The sequence below is a fragment of the Sceloporus undulatus genome, chromosome 1 (genome assembly GCF_019175285.1).
Source record: "Sceloporus undulatus isolate JIND9_A2432 ecotype Alabama chromosome 1, SceUnd_v1.1, whole genome shotgun sequence".
Lineage (NCBI taxonomy): Eukaryota > Metazoa > Chordata > Lepidosauria > Squamata > Phrynosomatidae > Sceloporus > Sceloporus undulatus.
In genome coordinates, this window is record NC_056522.1 from 315,911,168 (window position 1) to 315,930,526 (window position 19,359).

At 37.6% G+C, this 19,359-nt stretch overlaps 1 protein-coding gene across 4 annotated transcripts in view; it reads left to right on the forward strand.

Moving 5' to 3' along the window:
- Positions 1 to 19,359, forward strand: part of SIPA1L1 (signal induced proliferation associated 1 like 1) — a 244,171-nt gene that overhangs the window by 132,432 nt on the left and 92,380 nt on the right. For all 4 annotated transcript variants that reach the window (XM_042453490.1, XM_042453517.1, XM_042453499.1 and 1 more), the window contains 2 exons: positions 14,267 to 16,059; positions 17,106 to 17,236. In XM_042453490.1, the coding sequence (XP_042309424.1) occupies positions 14,571 to 16,059; positions 17,106 to 17,236 (1,620 nt within the window). In that variant the 5' untranslated portion in view covers positions 14,267 to 14,570. The remainder of the gene's footprint in view (positions 1 to 14,266; positions 16,060 to 17,105; positions 17,237 to 19,359) is intronic.

Below are 19,359 nucleotides of genomic sequence, written 5' to 3' on the forward strand. Positions count from 1 at the left end.
TGGCACCGCTTATTCCAGCGGAGCTTCCAGCGTATGATGACAGCCGCGTATGACATGAGCACACTGTAACTGCAAACGTTGCATCATGGTGTGTGGCACCAGATGATGACTCATAACCAACACAGTATACAAGTGGATCAGGAGAGAGGTCACATGTCGGTTAATTGGATGGATGTTTGGATGTGGATTGTTGATATAGAACAGACGGAAAAGTTTATGGAAGTCAGAGAGGAGAGTTATATTGCAATCCAAGATAAAGAACCTCCAAGGACTTGGAGGCTGGATGCCCATTTGTCAGGGGTGCTTTGATGGTGTGTTCCTGCATGGCAGAGGGATGGACAGGATGGCCCTTGTGGTCTCTTCCAACTCTATGAATCTATGGAATCAACTGTGAGTTATTCTTAAGTGTGGAAAATGGTCACTGCACTGTGTATCTGGACATTTGCTTCCGTACTCTGCTGTGTTATTGTTGAACTGCATCTGGGAGCGTCGCCATTAGATTGCGCTGTAAAGTTGGCTTGTGAAAGGGGTGAAATTTGAAAGCCAATTGGTTTGACTCTCAGCAAGAGTGGAATCATTTAGAATAGCTTGTTCACGTCTCCCCTTCTCCAGAAAGATAATTAAATCTCTGAATCTGATTGTCCTCTCTCAGAATTGGAATCACAGGGTTCAGTAGAATGAACCTGCTGGCTTAAATCTTTTGACTTCAACTCTTTTGACTTAACTTTCCCTTGCTTGATACATTTTTCTTTAGTTTGCAGTCAACTACATGCCAGCTACTTCCTAATTTGAATTATTGCTTCCAGTTCATATCACTTCTGAATCATACCTTAAGGACAAGCAGTCCTTCAGTGTCCCTAAGCCCCCACAGAAGTTCTACTCTTTCCTCCAGCTAAGAAGCAAGTCTCCTTTTAAGCAAATGCAGTTTCTGTTTCCATTAAAGTCCACAGCACTTCCTATTGTTGTCAGCATACAATCTAAAGATCCCATGGCATAGATCATATACTCCAAAGAGAGGCTTTTATGCTTCTCTGCTGTCCTTAAGGCTTCTGAACAAGCTTTTCCTTTGTCAGAGCGCTTGTTCCCTGAACTCTCCACATCAGGTCAGCTTTACAGTGAGGGAACGATTGGCCTCATTATCAACAAAATGTCCCTGCTGTTACTTACATGATAACTACTTTCTCACATAGTATGAGTAAATTCAGAGGTTTTACTTTCCAGGGTGTATCAGAAACCTTTAGACATGACATTAAAGGGAAAGGAATTTCCTTGGGCCTTCTTTTCATACTTTAAGTTCCCTAGAAATACTTAAAGCGAATGCTTCCTTTATGAAGCCAACTATTAGTATAATAACAAATTTATGCCCTAGCCTACCTAGGGCAGGGGCCAGACAAGGTGAAAAGTAAATGCAGTTGAACCCGGCTTACTGTTCCAGTGGGAGACCCACTCATATCTGATGTAAAATGGAAAAAGCTTATTTAGAGACAAATAGGTTCTGATTCCCAGAAACTGTGTTGTCAAGTGTGAGGTAGTGTGCAGAGAATGTATCAAACCACAGCACAGGTTTTTATAATTTTAGGTTGAAATATACTTGTGTTTATTATTCTGTACCTTTTTTTACTATTTCCCTTAAAACACAGTAATGGGAAGTACATGGGTATGGGCTACATTGATCCTCCACCTATTTTTGTAGGCACCGTGGCACAGCTGAAACATTTGTTAGCTTATTCGGGGGTTTTTTGGCTGCTTCATTCCTTGAACCCTTCAGAAAGTTTTATTCTCTTTTTAAGCAAGACACGTTCACCTCCTTCAACCTTGTTTTAGCCTAAAGCAATGTGAATTTTTTCAATCAGAATGTCAGTAGCATATACTAGTGGTGTGTATGTGCAGTCTGCAGAGGGAGTGCGTTAAATTGGTCCCTCGATCTTCTGTATCTTAAAGATGAGTAAGGAAGGCCTATCTCAGCTAACAGACAATACGGCAGACTCCATTCTTCTCACTTGTTAATTCTGCCATTGAATGATAAAGATGATCAACCAGGCAGACTTAGAGCTGAGGAGTGATCATTCCAGTTAGACCAGCTCAGGGATTTCTCTGCTTCTGCTATAAAAGTGAGAATCCTTAATATCATGCCTTGTCCTCTGGTCTCACTACCTCATCCAATACATTAACCTATTACTGCTGAGAATGCACATCTTTATCTAGATAATCTTTCCAAAGCAATATCCATGCATACAAGACAGCTTCTTAATCACTGGGAGAAATAATGACTGTAATAAGTAAGAGTAGGTTTAGTATTTTATTAAAAGGGATCATCTGCTGAGATGGGTCACAGGGAACTGTTGGGTCTCAATATTCAGTGGTTTAATTTATATCCAGACTTTTTTCCAATATGGAATAGTAGCACCATATGATACCCAAATTGGCAATGTAGTTGCCCTGAGATCTCCAGATACAAGGTGGGATATAAATACTGTATTAATATTTTAAGGGGATGCGGTGGCTCAGCGGTTAAGATGCTGACTAATTGCAAGGTTGAGAGGTCAGCAGTTCGAGACCCAAGTGCTATGTGACAGAGTGAGCTCTCATCACTAGTCCAAACGTCTGCCAAGCTAGCAGTTCAACAGCATGTAAAAATGCAAGTAGATAAATAAGTACCACTTGAGTGGGAAGGTAACAGCATTACAAGCAGTCATGCTAGACATATGACATACAGTCATCTTTGACAACACTGGCTCCTTCAGCTTAATAACAGAGATGAGTACCGGCCCCTACAATTGGACACGACTTGACAAAAGGAAACTTAGACCTTTTGTGTTTGTTTAAATATTTTAATGAATAAAAATAAATAGTTTTTGATTTGGGATGCTTGTTCTTCAGTACACTGTCTATATTTGTGCATGTGAAGTGTGTTTGTGGACTCTAATTCTTACAACACTCGAGAGGAAAGATCTGCAACTTTTGTCCTTGTTCTCAGTTGTGATATCATGGTGCATTTGTAAAGCTTGGCCACCTGCAGTAGGGCATTCTTATTTCCATAAAATATTCAAATGTTGTGCGATAGCAGGTGGCCAAAATTCAACAGATACCATTTGATTGACCAGCTGCCTTACTTTGTGCTTTGCAAAACCCACACAGTTTTCATTTTTTACTTGCAGATGTCTGTGTACTTAATGTGATCTCTCATTTCCACGTTAATTATAAAGGTATCTGTAACTTGAACCCAAATTTGAGGGAGATCAGCTCCATGTCTCATACTTCCTTTGTTTACCTTTAGTTGGGATTTTTTTTGCATAAACATGATTTGTCAGGAAATCATAAATTATCACAAAATATTATTTAAAATTCTGAAATGAAGAGCAAACCTCCACATTTTGGAGCAGCATGGAGTTTACGAATGAATCAAATAGATTTTGTATATCTCTGCAGTTTTATATTTACCTTGTATGTCACTAAAAGCATTAAGGCATGCCTTCAATTTCATCATTCCATCAATCAGTGTTAATTTCCATTTCCTTAGTGTGATTGGATTTTTTTTCCAGTGTGCCACGTGTTAGAGAATCCCATTACACTGAAAAGAGCTGACAAAACCAATCTTAAACTACTGGTTAAGTTTCTTTTTCAGTGCTTTTAGTGTCTCACATGAGAAAGTCTTGTCCTTGATTAATTAAGAGAGCTAGAATTTCAGCTCAGAGATACAATGGTTGATCTAGCCTCACATTGAACCTCACAGTGTTTTTTTCCAAACAGATGATCCGAAGATAATTGAATGTAATATTCTTGTATTTGCATTAATACCTACTAATGAAGAAAGAAACCCTACCATCCTTATTGTTAATATTTGCCATCAAGTAAACTTCAATGTATGGCAGCCATATGAATGAGATTCCTCCAAGATTATTGGTCATCAACTGCCCTGCTCAGGTCTTCCAGATTAAGGGATGTGCCATCCTTCATTGAATCAGTCCATCTGCAGTGAGGTCCATGTTTTTACCTTGACTTAAAAATTATTAAAAATTATTATAGCAATAAAATTATTCTCATTCTATAATGAGTGCCTTGAATGTGAAGGATCATAATGCTGGGTTCCTATGCAAGCATTCAAAGTATACTCATCAGCTCTGCTGTGTGGCTAAGATTTTCATATTATTAGAGTAACATGAATTGATTAATTTTCCCAGTTAATTGATTCAAAAGTTATACAGGTCCGAGTTCCCTCAGTTTGTTTACAATAGCCTCATGTCTTTGTCTTTTCCAACCCATGTAAGGTTTGGGTTTATTTTTTAAGATTATAAATGACAAACTAAGCCATATATGGCAAAGTGAGCATAGAAGATACATTTCTTCCATAGAGAGAGTTAAACAATTTTAGAGCACTCTTACCCAAGTAGGTTTATATAAGAAACTGCAGTAAAAAAAATAGTGGGGAATGTAATTGAAGCAGCTTGCTGGAGAGGAACAAGCATATGCCTACACATGGTAATAAGCTTGTGAGGCTTTTGAATCTAAATAAAATTGTTTATGTAATTACACATTACATATATATCTGAGAAAGCAAAAATGCTGACTTGGACATGTGTGAATATTTTTCTTTACTGACCATAATTAATGAGTAAGGCAGAGCATTCTTCTTCTTCTTCTTCTTCTTATTATTATTAACCTTTATTTATGAAGCGCTGTAAATTTACACAGCGCTGTACATGCAATCTTTTTAGTTAGACGGATCCCTGCCCTCGGGCTTACAATCTAAAAAGACATGACACAGAAGGAGAAGGGAATGGTGGAGGGAAAGGGTAAGAGGTCCAGCAGTTCCTCTCTACCTCCAAGGCCTGGACCAAGGCAGATGGACTGGAGGGAGGGCTTGGCTTCATAATGGATGGTTAATCATTTTCCAGGGAAAATACATACTCTCAAGTAGGATAATGCATATACAGTACATAGCAATACAGGAAATGGTTTGATAAACAGGCACCAAAAGAACATCAAATAGTAAGTGACAATTATGCAATGGTAAGCGACAATTATGCAATGCCTGGGAAGGCTTCTCTGAACAGGATGGTTTTCAACTCCGTTTTGAAGCTGGTTAAAGAAGTGATGGCTCATCTGTTGGCATCCACACAGCATTGCATCTAACAGTGTTCTTGTTGAAGAAAAAATGTGTTCAGTATCAGAGATCCCTTCTAATTAGAAGTAACTCCAAGTTCTACCTAAAACGAACTTTAGTGCTGGTTTTATATTTTTATCTAGAGTTTTTTTTCTGCAGAGCCATGGGGAGTCAGGTGGCAGTTCCAGCTGGTGTCTTTTTGTTACATAGATCTTTATAGAGTGCTTTAATAATCTAGATCACTGATGATTGCTTAGTGCCTCTTAAGCACACTGTAGCCTGTACAGCAGCAAACATAATTTCCTTTCTGCAGATCATCAATGAGGAACGCTCAGTAATTCCATCCATATGTTGGCATATCTGTATTTGTTCTTCTAGGGAACACTGTTTCACACAATGGTATGTGTCATTAGAATCATAACATAATTCCAGCAACTTTTTTTTAAAAAATGAGAGAGCATTCAAATATGCACCCAACTCTACTTCTTGACAGTTTGAAGAGGTATAGCATGCTACCACTGGTCCTAAAGGACCTATGTATCTGCCAGGACTAATAACCCTATGTTCAATGAATTGATTCATTATATTTTAAAATGGGAGGAAGGTACTGTACATTTGCTTTGAATTTTTTCTCCATTCAGCTTCAGTGACGGATCCTGGATTCCAATATTTTAAAAAAAAAAAAGGAGACAAACACCATACTTTCCCCACACCATTTGCAATTTTGTACACTTGAATAATGTGCCCCCTTACCTGCCCTTTTCTAAGTTAAACAGCTGCAAACATGGAAAATGTCTCTCCTAGGAGATTTGCCTCATTACCTTGAGCATTTGAGTTGCCCTTATCTTTATCTTTATCAGCTCTCTCTTGCTTAATTTGATTGCAGCTGTGTTGGTTGGTTTGCTTGGCTCCTATAGCTAAATATTTGGAGTTCAGCAAAGTTTAAAAAGAAATTTTATGAGAATAGAATGTTGGAAGATGAGAGAGATTTAGCAACTGCCCAGAGGACTAAAAACCTATTTTTATCAATGGGGGCAGACCTGATAGGCTTTTACAGAGTGCTTTAAAAATCTAGACCACTGATGACTCTAAGGGATTAGGCAAGGGCAATTTATTTTTCTGATAAATGAACATGTATATACATTCTTCTGTATGTATCTGTCATAGAACCTAAACCCTATGCAGGTGTTATTCATTTTACTTTCTTCTTTGCAGATGACATGAAAGGCGATGCATTTGTTTATTGTGTGTATTTGACATTTTATTATTTTAATTTTTTTTAAATGTAAGTGGTATAAAAACAAAAACAAAAACCCCAGCTTCATTTATATACTGCTTCATACTGAACCAACAGTGTCTAAGCAGTTTACAACTGTAAGCTAATTGCCCCCAACAATCTGGGTACTCATTTTAGCGACCTCGGCAAGCCAGAGTTGAGCTTGAGCCCTTTTGCTGGTACAGTGGTACCTCGGGTTACGAAATTAATTCGTTCCGCGGCTAATTTCGTAACCCGAAAAACCTTCGTAAGCCGAATTGCCATAGGCGCTAATGGAAAAATAGCTCTCTGCTGCCCTCCGGTGGCGGAAAATAGCGCCGAGGTTTTTTCGTAACCCGAAGAAACCTTCGTAAGCCGAAACAATAAATCCCTATGGGATTTTTTCGTAACCCGAAAAATTCGTAACCTGGGTAATTCGTATCCCGGGGTACCACTGTATTAAACTCACAACCTTATGGTTTTGAGTGAGTGGCTGCAGTACAGGCATTTAAGCACTGCGGCACCATGGCCCCTAATTAATATATTATATTAACATATTAATATACTAATTAATATATTATTAGTATATTAATATTTGCAAATAAATAAGAGTGTGATGTCCCTACTACTCTCCATATGATCAAGAATGCTGCAAAATTCAGAGCCTCCATATGCTGCTTTCCATGTGAGGAAACAAGGCATTCCCTTGTTCTCACATTGAAGGAAGCGTAGTGGGCAATATCTAAACAGGGCCAACATCTTTTTGAGATCAATGCAGTCCAAAGATTTTCAGCAAACATCACTTCATCCTTCAACAGATGGACATTGCAAAGGATTTGGATGGTACCTGCTCTAATACAGTGGATCTTGACTGCAGATATGCAGATGAAATTCAGATGGAATGTAGGGTTTTCATAACAATCCCAGATTCCTTTCTTCAAGGTAGAGACTACAATTAAATTCAACGGGGTTGTTCCCTCAGCAGCTAAATCCACTCCATAGCCTGATCCCACTCTCTACTGTTTTTATTCACCCTCGGTAGGAAGCAGTCACTAAGAAGTTTATCGCATGGGGCTTAAACCGCTCCTCAGCGCGTTCTAACGGGGGCGAGCGGGGGCGCGCACGAAACACGATGGGCACCGGATGGGGCCCAAAACGCGACTTTATCACATGGGGGGACGCCGCCGCCGCGCGTTCCCATCGTGTCCCAATTCGGTTCCAGAGGGCGCCATTTCTGGGGACGCTTTGAAACAGTCTGGGCTCAGCAAATTTCTGTGATTAATATATCATCCTTCATAATTTGTGAAGTTGGGAGGGGGTTACCTTTTTTATATCTTATATCTTTATATCTTATGTATAATTTAAAAATCATACTGCCATCTATTTAACACATTTTTCCTGATCTTTTAGAGTCCTGGCCATTCCAGACATAGTTTTTATCTTTGGAGCACTGTAAATTATATCCTCAAAGAAATAGTTGCACACAGAGTTGATACCCTCAGCCAAACCAGTTCTGCACAAGTTATAAAGTTCAGAATTTATGAGATTTTGTAGACAAACAAGGCATTCTAAGAGAGCACATGATTCAGAGCCACAGAGTTTAGAATATTTACTTTTTTGGACTACAGCTCCCAGAATCCTCATCTGGCATCCAGTCCATGGAAAGAAAAATCACTCAGCCTAGCCATAGCCTTGCGTTTCGCCTTGACTTTTAAGCTTTACTTCTTAAGTCTGGAGGAGTGCAGGGGAGGTGGCAGCACCAACAGAGCAGAGGGATTGGGGACTTGAGGAAGTAATGGCTTACATATGGAGTCCTAGAATCCAATGTGAATAAGATTATGTTGCTCTTTAGGTAATGTCTAAATTTCTAAAATCCTCCAAAATGTAGAAGACAATGTCTGCTGATCCCCCATACCAGTGTTTAAAGTTATTTTTCTTCTTCTTCTTCTTCTTCTTCTTCTTATTATTATTATTATTATTATTATTATTATTATTATTGAAACCTGGCATCCTGAGCCACCTGGAAAGGATTGCAGATTTGTTTCTTTTTCTTTTTTTTAACTTTTATTTATTTCAGTTCCACAAAGAATCAACAATGGAAACAAAATGTTCAGAAAGGCTTAGGATATGAGATAATAGAAAAACACACATAAGAAATGCTCAACAGACGATTCCATTATGGTGGTTATCCGGGTGGCATTGTACGATTAGGATGAACACAAAAGTTCACTGAGGGGCTTTTAATGATGGATTGGGTTCAAGCAGAAAGTCTCTCCATAATTCAGCAGTTCCTGAGGGTGGTTTGGGCAAATGTGAGCAACAGTAATAATAAGAGTCCTCATAAAAGGAGCATAATTTCTTTCGTCCATTACATGAATTGATGGAGTAGGAAAGGTTTTAAGGTAACCATGTATTCCAAACTCTAGTCTACCATTTTTCCAGAATTAAATTCCCCATCTTCCAGCAGCCAGCAACCAGAAGGAAGATGATAAGGTTTCTATGTTTCAAAGCAGTGTTTTCTTTGATAAACAAATGGAGTAACAAAAATACAGGACAAATATGGATGGCTTATTTGGTGATATTTGCAGGAAGAGGGCAAGAATTTCACTGATCTCCAGTCTTGGCAATTCTCCCCTTTTCTCTTGTAAAAATAAAAATAAAATCCTATACATACATTTAATTGTGCTATGTTTAAAGAGCTGTCCTGAGTCCCAGTTTTGGAGAAAGGGTGGGAAATAATAATAGCAATAATATCCTCCTTTTTTACTGTTGGAATCCTGGACATCTTACAGCGATTATGCATGTGGAGTTTCAAGACTCCACCACTTACCACTCATCACTATTTTCCCTTCATTTTTCCTTTTAAAAAAAAATCCCCATTTTGGCTACAATTAGTGGGGTTTTTTTTTAGTAACCGGACTTCATACTCTAATTTTCAACTGTTAGGTTTTTCTTTGTTTGTACTCCTAACAATAGTAATGCATTTTAAAAGTCCTTGAAACTTATCATAAATTATGAATAATAGAATTCTTGTAAGCAAGAATCTTGGAGAAGAGTAGTTTTTTTTGCTTTGTATCATCATGGGATCCAGGTTCTTTGATGGAGTGACAGGTGGGATGCAGGATATGAAAAGTTGAGAACTACTGCAATAATTGGAAGTATGATGCACTGGATAGTTTAAACGCATTTTCTGGTACACAGTTGGATAAGAGATTTGACTATTCACTTTCTGACGAAGCAGATCTTCTGACACTTGAGCAGTCATTTACACCAACCCTTTTCTCTTATATTTTTGCAGCATTACTCAGCATGCTATTAATTTGTATAATTACAGACCTGTACAGATTTGTTTATCGTTCTTACAGTTTTGCTTGCACCCCTGAAGACCTGTGAGGATAAGGTCTCTCCATTTCTCTTACAATAGTTGTGAAGTAGCATTACAACTATAACAAATGTGTTTTTCAGTGTGTGAACTTTAGAATCAAGATCAGTTAGCTTGATGTAGTGTGTGACTACTAGTAAGACAGAAATGAGTTCAGCATTTTTATTCTGAGTATCCTTAGATCACTGGAGTTCAATATAAATTAAAGAAATAAAATGTAATGGTGTGAAGTAAACTGAAAATGCAGACACTCCCTTCCTGGGTCTCTTACAACTGTGCAAAGTCCGGTATTATAAAGACCAAATCCCACCCTTCAGCATAGTATGCTGTACTGCATGCTTGATTCATTTCTCCTTCTTCCCACTCCATTTAAGAGTTTTGTGAAGTCGTAAGGCTTTCACAGCCAGCATCTATAGTTTTTTGTGGGTTTTTCAGGCTATGTGGCCGTGTTCTGGTAGAGTTTATTCCTGATGTTTCGCCAGCATCTGTGGCTGGCATCTTCAAAGAAAGATGCCAGCCACAGATGCTGGCAAAACATCAGGAATAAACTCTTCCAGAACACAGCCACATAGCCTGAAAAAACCACAAAAAACTATTTAAGAGTTTTATTTGTTCCATACTTGTCCTTTGGCTAGAGTTCTTAGGTAATTATTTTTAGAAGTAGATTATTATCAATCTCATTAAGTTTCACAACAGTTAAGTACCTAAGGGCTTTCAATCTATCTTAATTCTTAACACATTTCATACTTTGTTGATCATTAACAAATTATAAGCAAGCCAGAAGATCACCGTTTACACTAGAACAAGAACTAGGTTAATGTCTTCAAATATTTAGCATTCTGTTTTACATGGAAAACAATAGCAAATATGTAGAAATTTGTTTAGATGTAGGCAGATGGATTTATTCTAAGTAACTGACTCATAGAAGATGAGGAATGAACTTTGAATGAATGTAAATCTGAAGTTGTCCTGCTTAACCATTCAGGCTTCTGAATTTACTATTTTGTCCTTTCCTTTCCTGCCCAGTAGTTTTTTTAATGTCAAATATTTACTTTTCAAATTATAATTGGAATGTTAAAATTGTAATTTGCCAATTAATTACATGTAATAAAATAATGTCCCCCCCCCCCCCTTTACTCTTATTTTCTCAAGAAAAATATGGGAGTAGCTTTAAATAGAAACAGTTCATACTGTACTATTACAAGCCTGGCAATATTAGTGGGTCTTTCCAACTTTCACAGTTTACGCTTTTTCTTTAAAGATCCAATTGGAAATCCTAGATTTTCTAAGGAAGAATATTCCACCACCACCATCCCAGTAGAGTTCAGTGTCACGTATTTTTGTTGCCATGGGTGGCAGGGTTTTTAAAAGAATTTAAAAATAAAACATTTGTAAATCTTGTCCATTCATCATCCTTAATGATGACAATTGATTTGTGTTTTAAAAATCTTTACTGTATAACAGAATAACAATAACTTTAATGGAATCAAGAGTATAATTCTTAGAACATTCTTGTCTGTTATTTTAAATTGAAAGTAAATTGATTTATGAAAGTTATGAATTGTTTTGAATGCTTTGTTTAATGAACAATCCTAACTAGTATGCTGGTAAAGTAGATAAGGTGTGGCAGTGGTTACTTAAATATATAAGTTGAGCTGTTAAAAATGGCTGATTGAACATTTGAAGGAAGGCACAACAAACTTGTTATGCTTTTATTGCACTTTCTCATGTAAAAGTAAGCATATTTGGTTAGGAAAATTTGAACTGCAGTGAAATGTACAAGTACTCCTCCTGTTCATTGCTCTTATCAGTTGGCCATACTGTTCTTCATACATAATTCTTTTCTGCTCCACTAAAATTATCTCATTGTTCCCATAGATGTTTAATTACTATGGGAGCAAGCTCTTGTTAGCTTTAAGAAGAATTTGCAGAAAGTGCTGGTTTTCCTCGAACTGTCAGAAGCCTTGACTAGTATACAATACTGCTCTGTCAACATGGTGCTGGTTCAGCAGCATCCTTACATGCACAGACTTGGCAAGTATTTAAATGTCACATTTTGTGTAATTGGTTCAGTCTTTGAATAGGATCCTCTTCTTTGTGTTAAAGGGTGTATGCGCCAGTCCAGGCTTTTATGCTGACATTCCCTTGCTTTTGTCTGTTTCCTGTCAGGGTGCATTTGTGGAGGTGTTGTTTTGTTGTTGTTAAGGCTCTTGAAAAGACAATATAGCACTTTGTAATTGATTTAGGGCCAGTGTGATGTGGGAAGAATCTTTTTGTATTTTACAAATACCTTTGTGTATGGTAATGTGCAAGAAGTTTCCGAGTGTAGAAAACTGTGATTCATAGAGGAAGCCAAATCACAGGACCTTCATAAATGTTTTGGATTTTTTCCTCTTTCCATTTTGTGGAACCTCTGACTTAAAGATAGCAAAAATGCTTCAAATGGATTGATTTGCTTTCTGTACTGCAAACTTTAGGCATATTTAATGCCTAAAGTTATTGATATACAAGCTTGGGTTTAGACAACAGAATTATTTCCATCAATAGAAAGGGAGAATCTCTGATTTCACTCTTTCTGAAGGCTCTATGTTGCATCACCTGCTGTGGTATAATGTCTCTTGACTTCAGGAAATATATTTCAGAACATTGAAGAGGATGTAATGGGGAGCAGGTAAGAAAAGCTCAGTTGCATTTGCAAAATTTACTCATATTTCCCTGGAATCAAGCTACTAGAGGGGAAAAGGCTGTGACAGATTATTCTAATCAATACCTTCCCAGCCAGAGTGGCATATGGATGTTGCTGTATTTATGGAAGTTACCCAAATAAATTGTGCACATTTCTATCATGCATAATATGGACACTGGACACCTTCAAACTGAATTACAGTACCCATGTTGTAGCCCTGGTGGCACAGTGGTTAAATGCTTATACTACAGCCACTCACTCACAAACCAAAAGGTTGCAAGTTCAGTACCAACCAGGGCTCAAGCTCAACTCAGACTTGTATCCTTCCAAGGTTGCTAAAATTAGTACTCAGCTTGTTGGGGCCAATTAGCTTACAGTTGTAAACCACTTAAGAGACTGCTTGGGTGGTATGAAGCTGTATATAAATGAAGTTGCTATTGTTATTGCAACCCACTTGTTAAAGCTGTTGTTGCAAAGATGATGACATTGCAATATATGGTTAATGGCTTCGTTACAGCTGAGATGAAATGCAGGGTCATTCCATTGGTTTTGTTGAGAAATCATCTCCATTGGATCGCTTCAGTCTCTCATTTGTCACCTGGAATCAGCCACTACTTCAGGCTTTAGCAGCATGAGGAGAAGGATCCAGTCTCTCCATCAACATTGCTAAGAGATCAGGTCATATTGGCTTCAGTTCTACCTGAAATGTTTCCATCCTTGCCAGTCTTAATACTAATTATTTCCTTGCAAATTCAAACTGAACCTACTGAGTCATATTTTTTTCAAAGGGCTCCACAAAACCTAGTCTTGGCATTCATTTTCTAAATGAAATTGGCAGTAATATGTTTTCAGCACTAACATAGCTTGGAATTTCCTGCTCAGGGAAGGCTACGTTACAGCATCTTTTCCTTCCAAACTGCTTTTAGCAGTTGAGGGGATTTTCATTGGGCAAGGGCTAAATCCCTTCATGCCATGACTCAAATCTTCCTTCTTCAGTGACAGATATTTACCTTTTAAAAAGTGCTTTCATACAGTTAATGTGATGCACGGTTTTGACCCCTAGAAAACTTTTGCAGAGGCTGCTTTTGAGTGTGTGTGTGTGTATGGTTTTTTTCTACATTAGTTCTGCCACAGAGCTTATATATATATATATATATATATATATATATATATAGAGAGAGAGAGAGAGAGAGAGAGAGAGAGAGAGAGAGTTCTGTTTAGCTTGTTTCAGGCTTTAGTTTAGTTTAGTTATTTTACAGTATTTTGTGCGTTTTGAGTAAAAAGAATGTCATAATAGTAATAGAAACAATAGTAGTAATAAATAAGTATAGGAAAAGGAACTTTTCCTCAGATCTGCATTGGGAATATTTAAAGGAGTGGTAGTAGCCTACTATACAGCAATCCTCTCCAAATCACAACTGCCACAGACACCAAACTCAAAATTGAATATATCTGGTCTTCCAAGCACGTGTTGCCATTAGGTTAGCATACAGAACAGCTTGGATTCTGATTGTAATTCCATGTAAGAAAGGGAGCTCTGTTCGTGGAATTAGACTTTCATGCAACTTCTCTCTGCATTTCACTGTCCTCCATAAAGTATGTTTTCCTTAGGGTTGGACGGTCTCTGTAATGTAAGAGGGAAGTTGCAGAAGGAAAGAGCAAATAGATCCCTTTGCATACTGATATTTCAAACTAACACAGCTATGTCTCTTTTACAGCTGTTGACCTCAAGAAAACTGTTGAGAAAATATTTACTATGTAGACTTCTCTGTTTCTGTTTTTTTGCTTTATATAGTTGTGTGCATTGATTGATAGTTCCATTCTCTTTATTTGCACTAGGTTTAAAACAAGTTTAACTTCTGAAATTTGGGGCCTTGTTTTTTGGCGTATGTGGAAAAATGACTTCATGTTAAAATGGATGGATTGAGACGTCTAAGAAGTCAGAAGAGATTGAACAACAGTGCTTCTTAGACAAATTGCATCAATGGACCATTTACTACTACATTAAATGATCACAACTGGGATCTCATGCAACCTTTGTATTTTCTGGAGAACCTTCTCCAGAAGAATGTTATCAATTTAAAAGGCAGAGATGACTGTGTTTTCTTTTGGAGCTTATTAAGGATAAATACTTTTTCCAATAATGACCAGTTTGAAGCGGTCCCAGACTGAAAGGGCTGTTGCTACTGGATTATCAGATGGAGCGCCCAAACTTCATTCAGATGACTTTTATATGAGACGCTTTAGGTCACAAAATGGTAGTTTGGGGTCTTCAGTGATGGCTCCAGTAGGCCCTCCACGCAGTGAAGGGTCTCATCACCTTACTTCTACTCCTGGAGTTCCTAAAATGGGGGTTAGAGCAAGGATTGCTGACTGGCCTCCAAGGAAGGAAAACATCAAAGAAAACAGTAGATCAAGCCAAGATATGGATACATCAAGCTGTCTTGATAGTATGTCTTCAAAAAGTAGTCCTGGGAGTCAGGGGAGCTCTATTAACTTGAATGCCAGTGACTCTGTCATGTTAAAAAGTATCCAAAATACGCTTAAAAACAAAACAAGACAATCTGACAACTTAGATTCTAGGTTTCTTACACCTGATGGTTACCACAGCTCCCCAAGGAAGGCTCTTCGTAGAATAAGACAGCGTAGTAATAGTGACATCACCTTAAGTGAACTTGATGTTGATAGCTTCGATGAATGTATCTCACCCAGTTATAAATCTGGACCATCGCTGCACAGAGAATATGGTAGTACCTCATCAATAGATAAGCAGGGTACTTCAGGGGACAGCTTTTTTGACCTATTAAAAGATTATAAAGATGAAAAATCTGACCATAGAATCCCAGGCACCAGCAAATTCAGTGAACTCCTTATAGCAAGTGGTAGTAAAGGTTCAGGGTTTTCTTTGGATGTGATAGATGGAGCTATTACTCAGAGGGAGAACCTCCGGTTATTTAAAGAAAGGGAGAAACCACTGAAGAGGCGTTCAAAATCCGAAACGGGGGATTCTTCCATTTTTCGAAAGCTCCGTAATGCCAAAGCTGATGGGGAACTTGGGAAATCTTCAGATCTTGAGGATAGCAGATCAGAGGATAGTGTCAGGCCTTGGATTTGCCCAAAGTGTTTTGCCCATTATGATGTTCAAAGTATATTATTTGATTTAACTGAAGTGGCAGTTAATAGGCACAATGTTATTAAACGAAGGAATACAACAACTGGAGCATCTGCTGCTGCAGTTGCATCCTTAGCTTCTGGACCATTGTCCCATTCTGCAAGTTTTAATTCCCCAATGGGCAGCACAGAAGACCTGAATTCCAAAGGAAGTCTCAATATGGACCAGGGAGATGATAAAAGTAATGATCTCGTGATGAGTTGTCCATATTTTCGTAATGAAATTGGTGGAGAAGGAGAAAGGAAGATCAGCCTCACCAAATCTAACTCTGGATCCTTCAGTGGCTGTGAAAGTGCCTCTTTTGAGTCTACTCTTAGCTCTCATTGCACAAATGCAGGAGTCGCTGTGCTTGAAGTACCGAAGGAAAATCTGATGTTACACTTGGACAGAGTGAAAAGATACATTGTTGAACATGTGGATCTTGGTGCATATTATTATCGGAAATTCTTTTACCAGAAAGGTGAGTGACCATTTATTACTTAAAACAACTGCTCTTTGCTATAAACTAAAGATTCTGAAAATATTGATCTGTGCAAAATTATTCTCTTTGCATACAATGTACATAAAATATTTTAAATATCATGTAAAAAGTTTTTTTCTTAGGCAAAACTTTATAACTTACATGGGCAATAGAGGAAACCAAAAGGAAAAGGTTACAGAAAACTGCTGCAGGTATTTAAAATGTTTAGAAAGGAATGGAAACATAAAACGTATTTTTAAAGAATAGTAAATTATGAGAAGTGTTTGAAAGCTTTCTCTTCCTGCTTTTTTGTTAACTGCACCTTCCTGTGATATATGAACTGAGAACTGTGGTAAGCATTAACTAAGATCAGTTAACAAGTCAGCTTCAGATAGGTGTAATCCCTTGGTCGGGGATGACACTATAAATTGCAGTGAATTAAAAGCAGAGGCTTCCAGACATATTCTTGACTGGAGTTTTGTTTTTTTTTCCATATCTTGCTAAACCATAGTTTCGGCATTACCAGCGTGCAACCATCATAAAAGAAATAGTTTTTAGGAGAGGATTTGGAATATTATACACACACACACCATTCATTGATTGATTTATTCTCTAAAATTTTGGTGTGCTTTTAATGCAGTTCATAACTTTACAGTATTTTATGATGACAGCTTGACAAATATGGAGGCAGCTTGAAGAATTAGGAAAAATATAGGTTTTGTCAAGAGGTAAAAAGTAGGTTGGAATAATACATGCTACACCTTAAATATGATTTTGTATCACATTCTTGCAGTGATGTATGCAAATCAGATTATTATATTTACAGCTGCCAGGAGCTGGAATCATACTGATTAGCATAAGTATTGCCAGTATTTTTGGATGTGCTGCCCAACTGTATCTCTGATTGGCTTGTTCACACATCACATTCATGTTTGTGAGCTTTCTCTGGCAAGATGGTTGTGATTTGTTCACATGTGTGAACTGGCTCTAAGACTTTTATTGGATATAAACCTTTATCTTTTCCCTTTACTTACATAATGTATAAGAACACTGGAACTACTTTGGGGCAGATGAGAACCTTGGCCCTGTAGCTGTGAGTATCAGAAGAGAAAAACCTGAAGAAATCAAAGAAAATGGATCTCAGTATAACTACCGCATCATTTTCAGAACTAGTGAGGTAAGCAATTTTGTAAAAATACAAAATATCTGTTCTATGCCCCCTATAAATGAGTGTGTACAGGGCTAGAGGATGCTGTATTATTTAAAAGTGAAATATTTTACAGCCTTTTATCTTTTTAATTACATTTTATTCTTTTAACTGGAAGTTTGAATTGTTTTAATACTGTGAATAGTTTTACAACAATACTTTTTTTTCCTTTCAAGCATGATGTTTTTTTTAGAAATGTGAATCTGTGAAATTGCACCCATCTGCTATCTTATTTTATTTTTCTAAACCCCCTTCATTGTTTTTATGTGCTGTCAAGCTGGCTTCAATTTATGGCAACCCTATGAATGAGAGACCTCCAAGAAACTTTTATTAACAACTCTGTTGAGGTCTTCCAAACTCAGAGCCATTGGTTTTTTTTTTTGAGTGAGTCACTCTATGCCTTCATCTTTACCAAGCAGTATTGTCTTTTCCATGAGAAAAGATTTTGGTATTCAGTGATACATCTGTACACTTGAGGACCTTACCTTGTTCCTTCACTTTCCCTTTCCAATCTTAATCTTTTATGTTTTCCTGAATGCAATGTCTATTTTGATTGATGAAAAAACCAAGGCACATCTAGCGAGTGCTAAATCTGGCTTCTTCACAGTTATGGCTCAAGGGATCTCCATGTGTCCCTTGAAGGGGTGTCACATTGAGGATGGAGCACGCTTGTTTTCTGCTGCTCCAGAGACTAGAACACGGAACAATGGATGCAAGCTACAGGAAAAGTGATTCCTGCTCTACATTAGGAGGAACTCCCTGACAATAAGATCTGTTCGACAGTGGAACACACTTCCTCAGAGTGTGGTGGAGTCTCTTTATTTTGAGGTCTTTAAACAGAATCTGGGTGGCCATCTGTCAGGCATGTCTTGATTGTGAGTTCCTGCATGGCAGGGGTTGGACTGGATGGCCCTTGTGGTCTCTTCCAACTCTATGATTCTGTGTAAAATGTGGGATTGTGCATTGATTGTCATTTTATTTGCTCTCTTAAATCCTTTTTTGCCAGGCAACACTTTCCTGATCACTAAAAATGTATAAAACTATTGTTTTGTTTCTCCTAAATAATTTGGAATGGAGAAAACAGATTAATAAATCTTACCTCTTAACGTTACATGTTATCCTAAGGTTTTGGGGCTGTACCTTTCACGCCTCCTGGATCTGTTGATTGCTCTGCTGTATTACTTACTTTCTCTTATCATAGTGTAATTTCCTTAGTCATTCTAAACCCAACTTTGTTGACCATTTCAGATTTCAGTTTCATCCATCCATCCATCCATCCTGAATACTGTTTAGTGTATGATTTGGATATGATGTTGGCTAACTGAATGCTAAACTTAAATAGTGCAGAAATCAAATTAACCCTGTAACTTAGTTCTTGCTTTGATAAGCTTCAAATATTACAAGATCACTCTACTGAAAAGAATATTGCACAAGTCATTTTTCTGTAGGAGGGATTGTGCTAGCAGCATGATCAGGAACTGACCTTTCTGCTTACTCATATCCAAAGAAGCACATGCACCTGTTCCTACTGATTTGCCTGAGGAGCAGAAAGTAACCATCCCAGCAGTCCTTTTGAAGGAAACCCTTTAGCTTGCAAAAGAGCAAGCACTTATTTTTGAAAACTATTATATATTTCATATTTCCAACATAAACTGTATCAAAACATCAACGGCTTAAAGGGTACCAAAACAACAACAACAACAAACCATTGGCTTAAAATGTGTCTAATTTTATTCTCCTCAGGTTTGAAAATAAATCACTACAGAATATTTGCTGACTGGATTGAAGAAAGGGAATACATAAGTGCATCCATATCTCTGGATAACATAAAGGAAGAGGTTCCTGGGTTTGCAGGGAACAAATGCATTTCCTCTGTGGATCACCATACATGTTGAATGTTTACTAATTTTCCTTCAGATGTGCAATATATAGGAAAAGGTGTACAACTTTATATATCAGCTTTTCCTACTTTTCTTATTACATAAAATTGCAAGAACTCAAGTTTCAAGAACCAAATCCAGAAAACCTCAGTCAAATCATATAAGTACAGTCCCCGGTTCCTATATATGTTTTAGGATACAACTTTTGTTTTC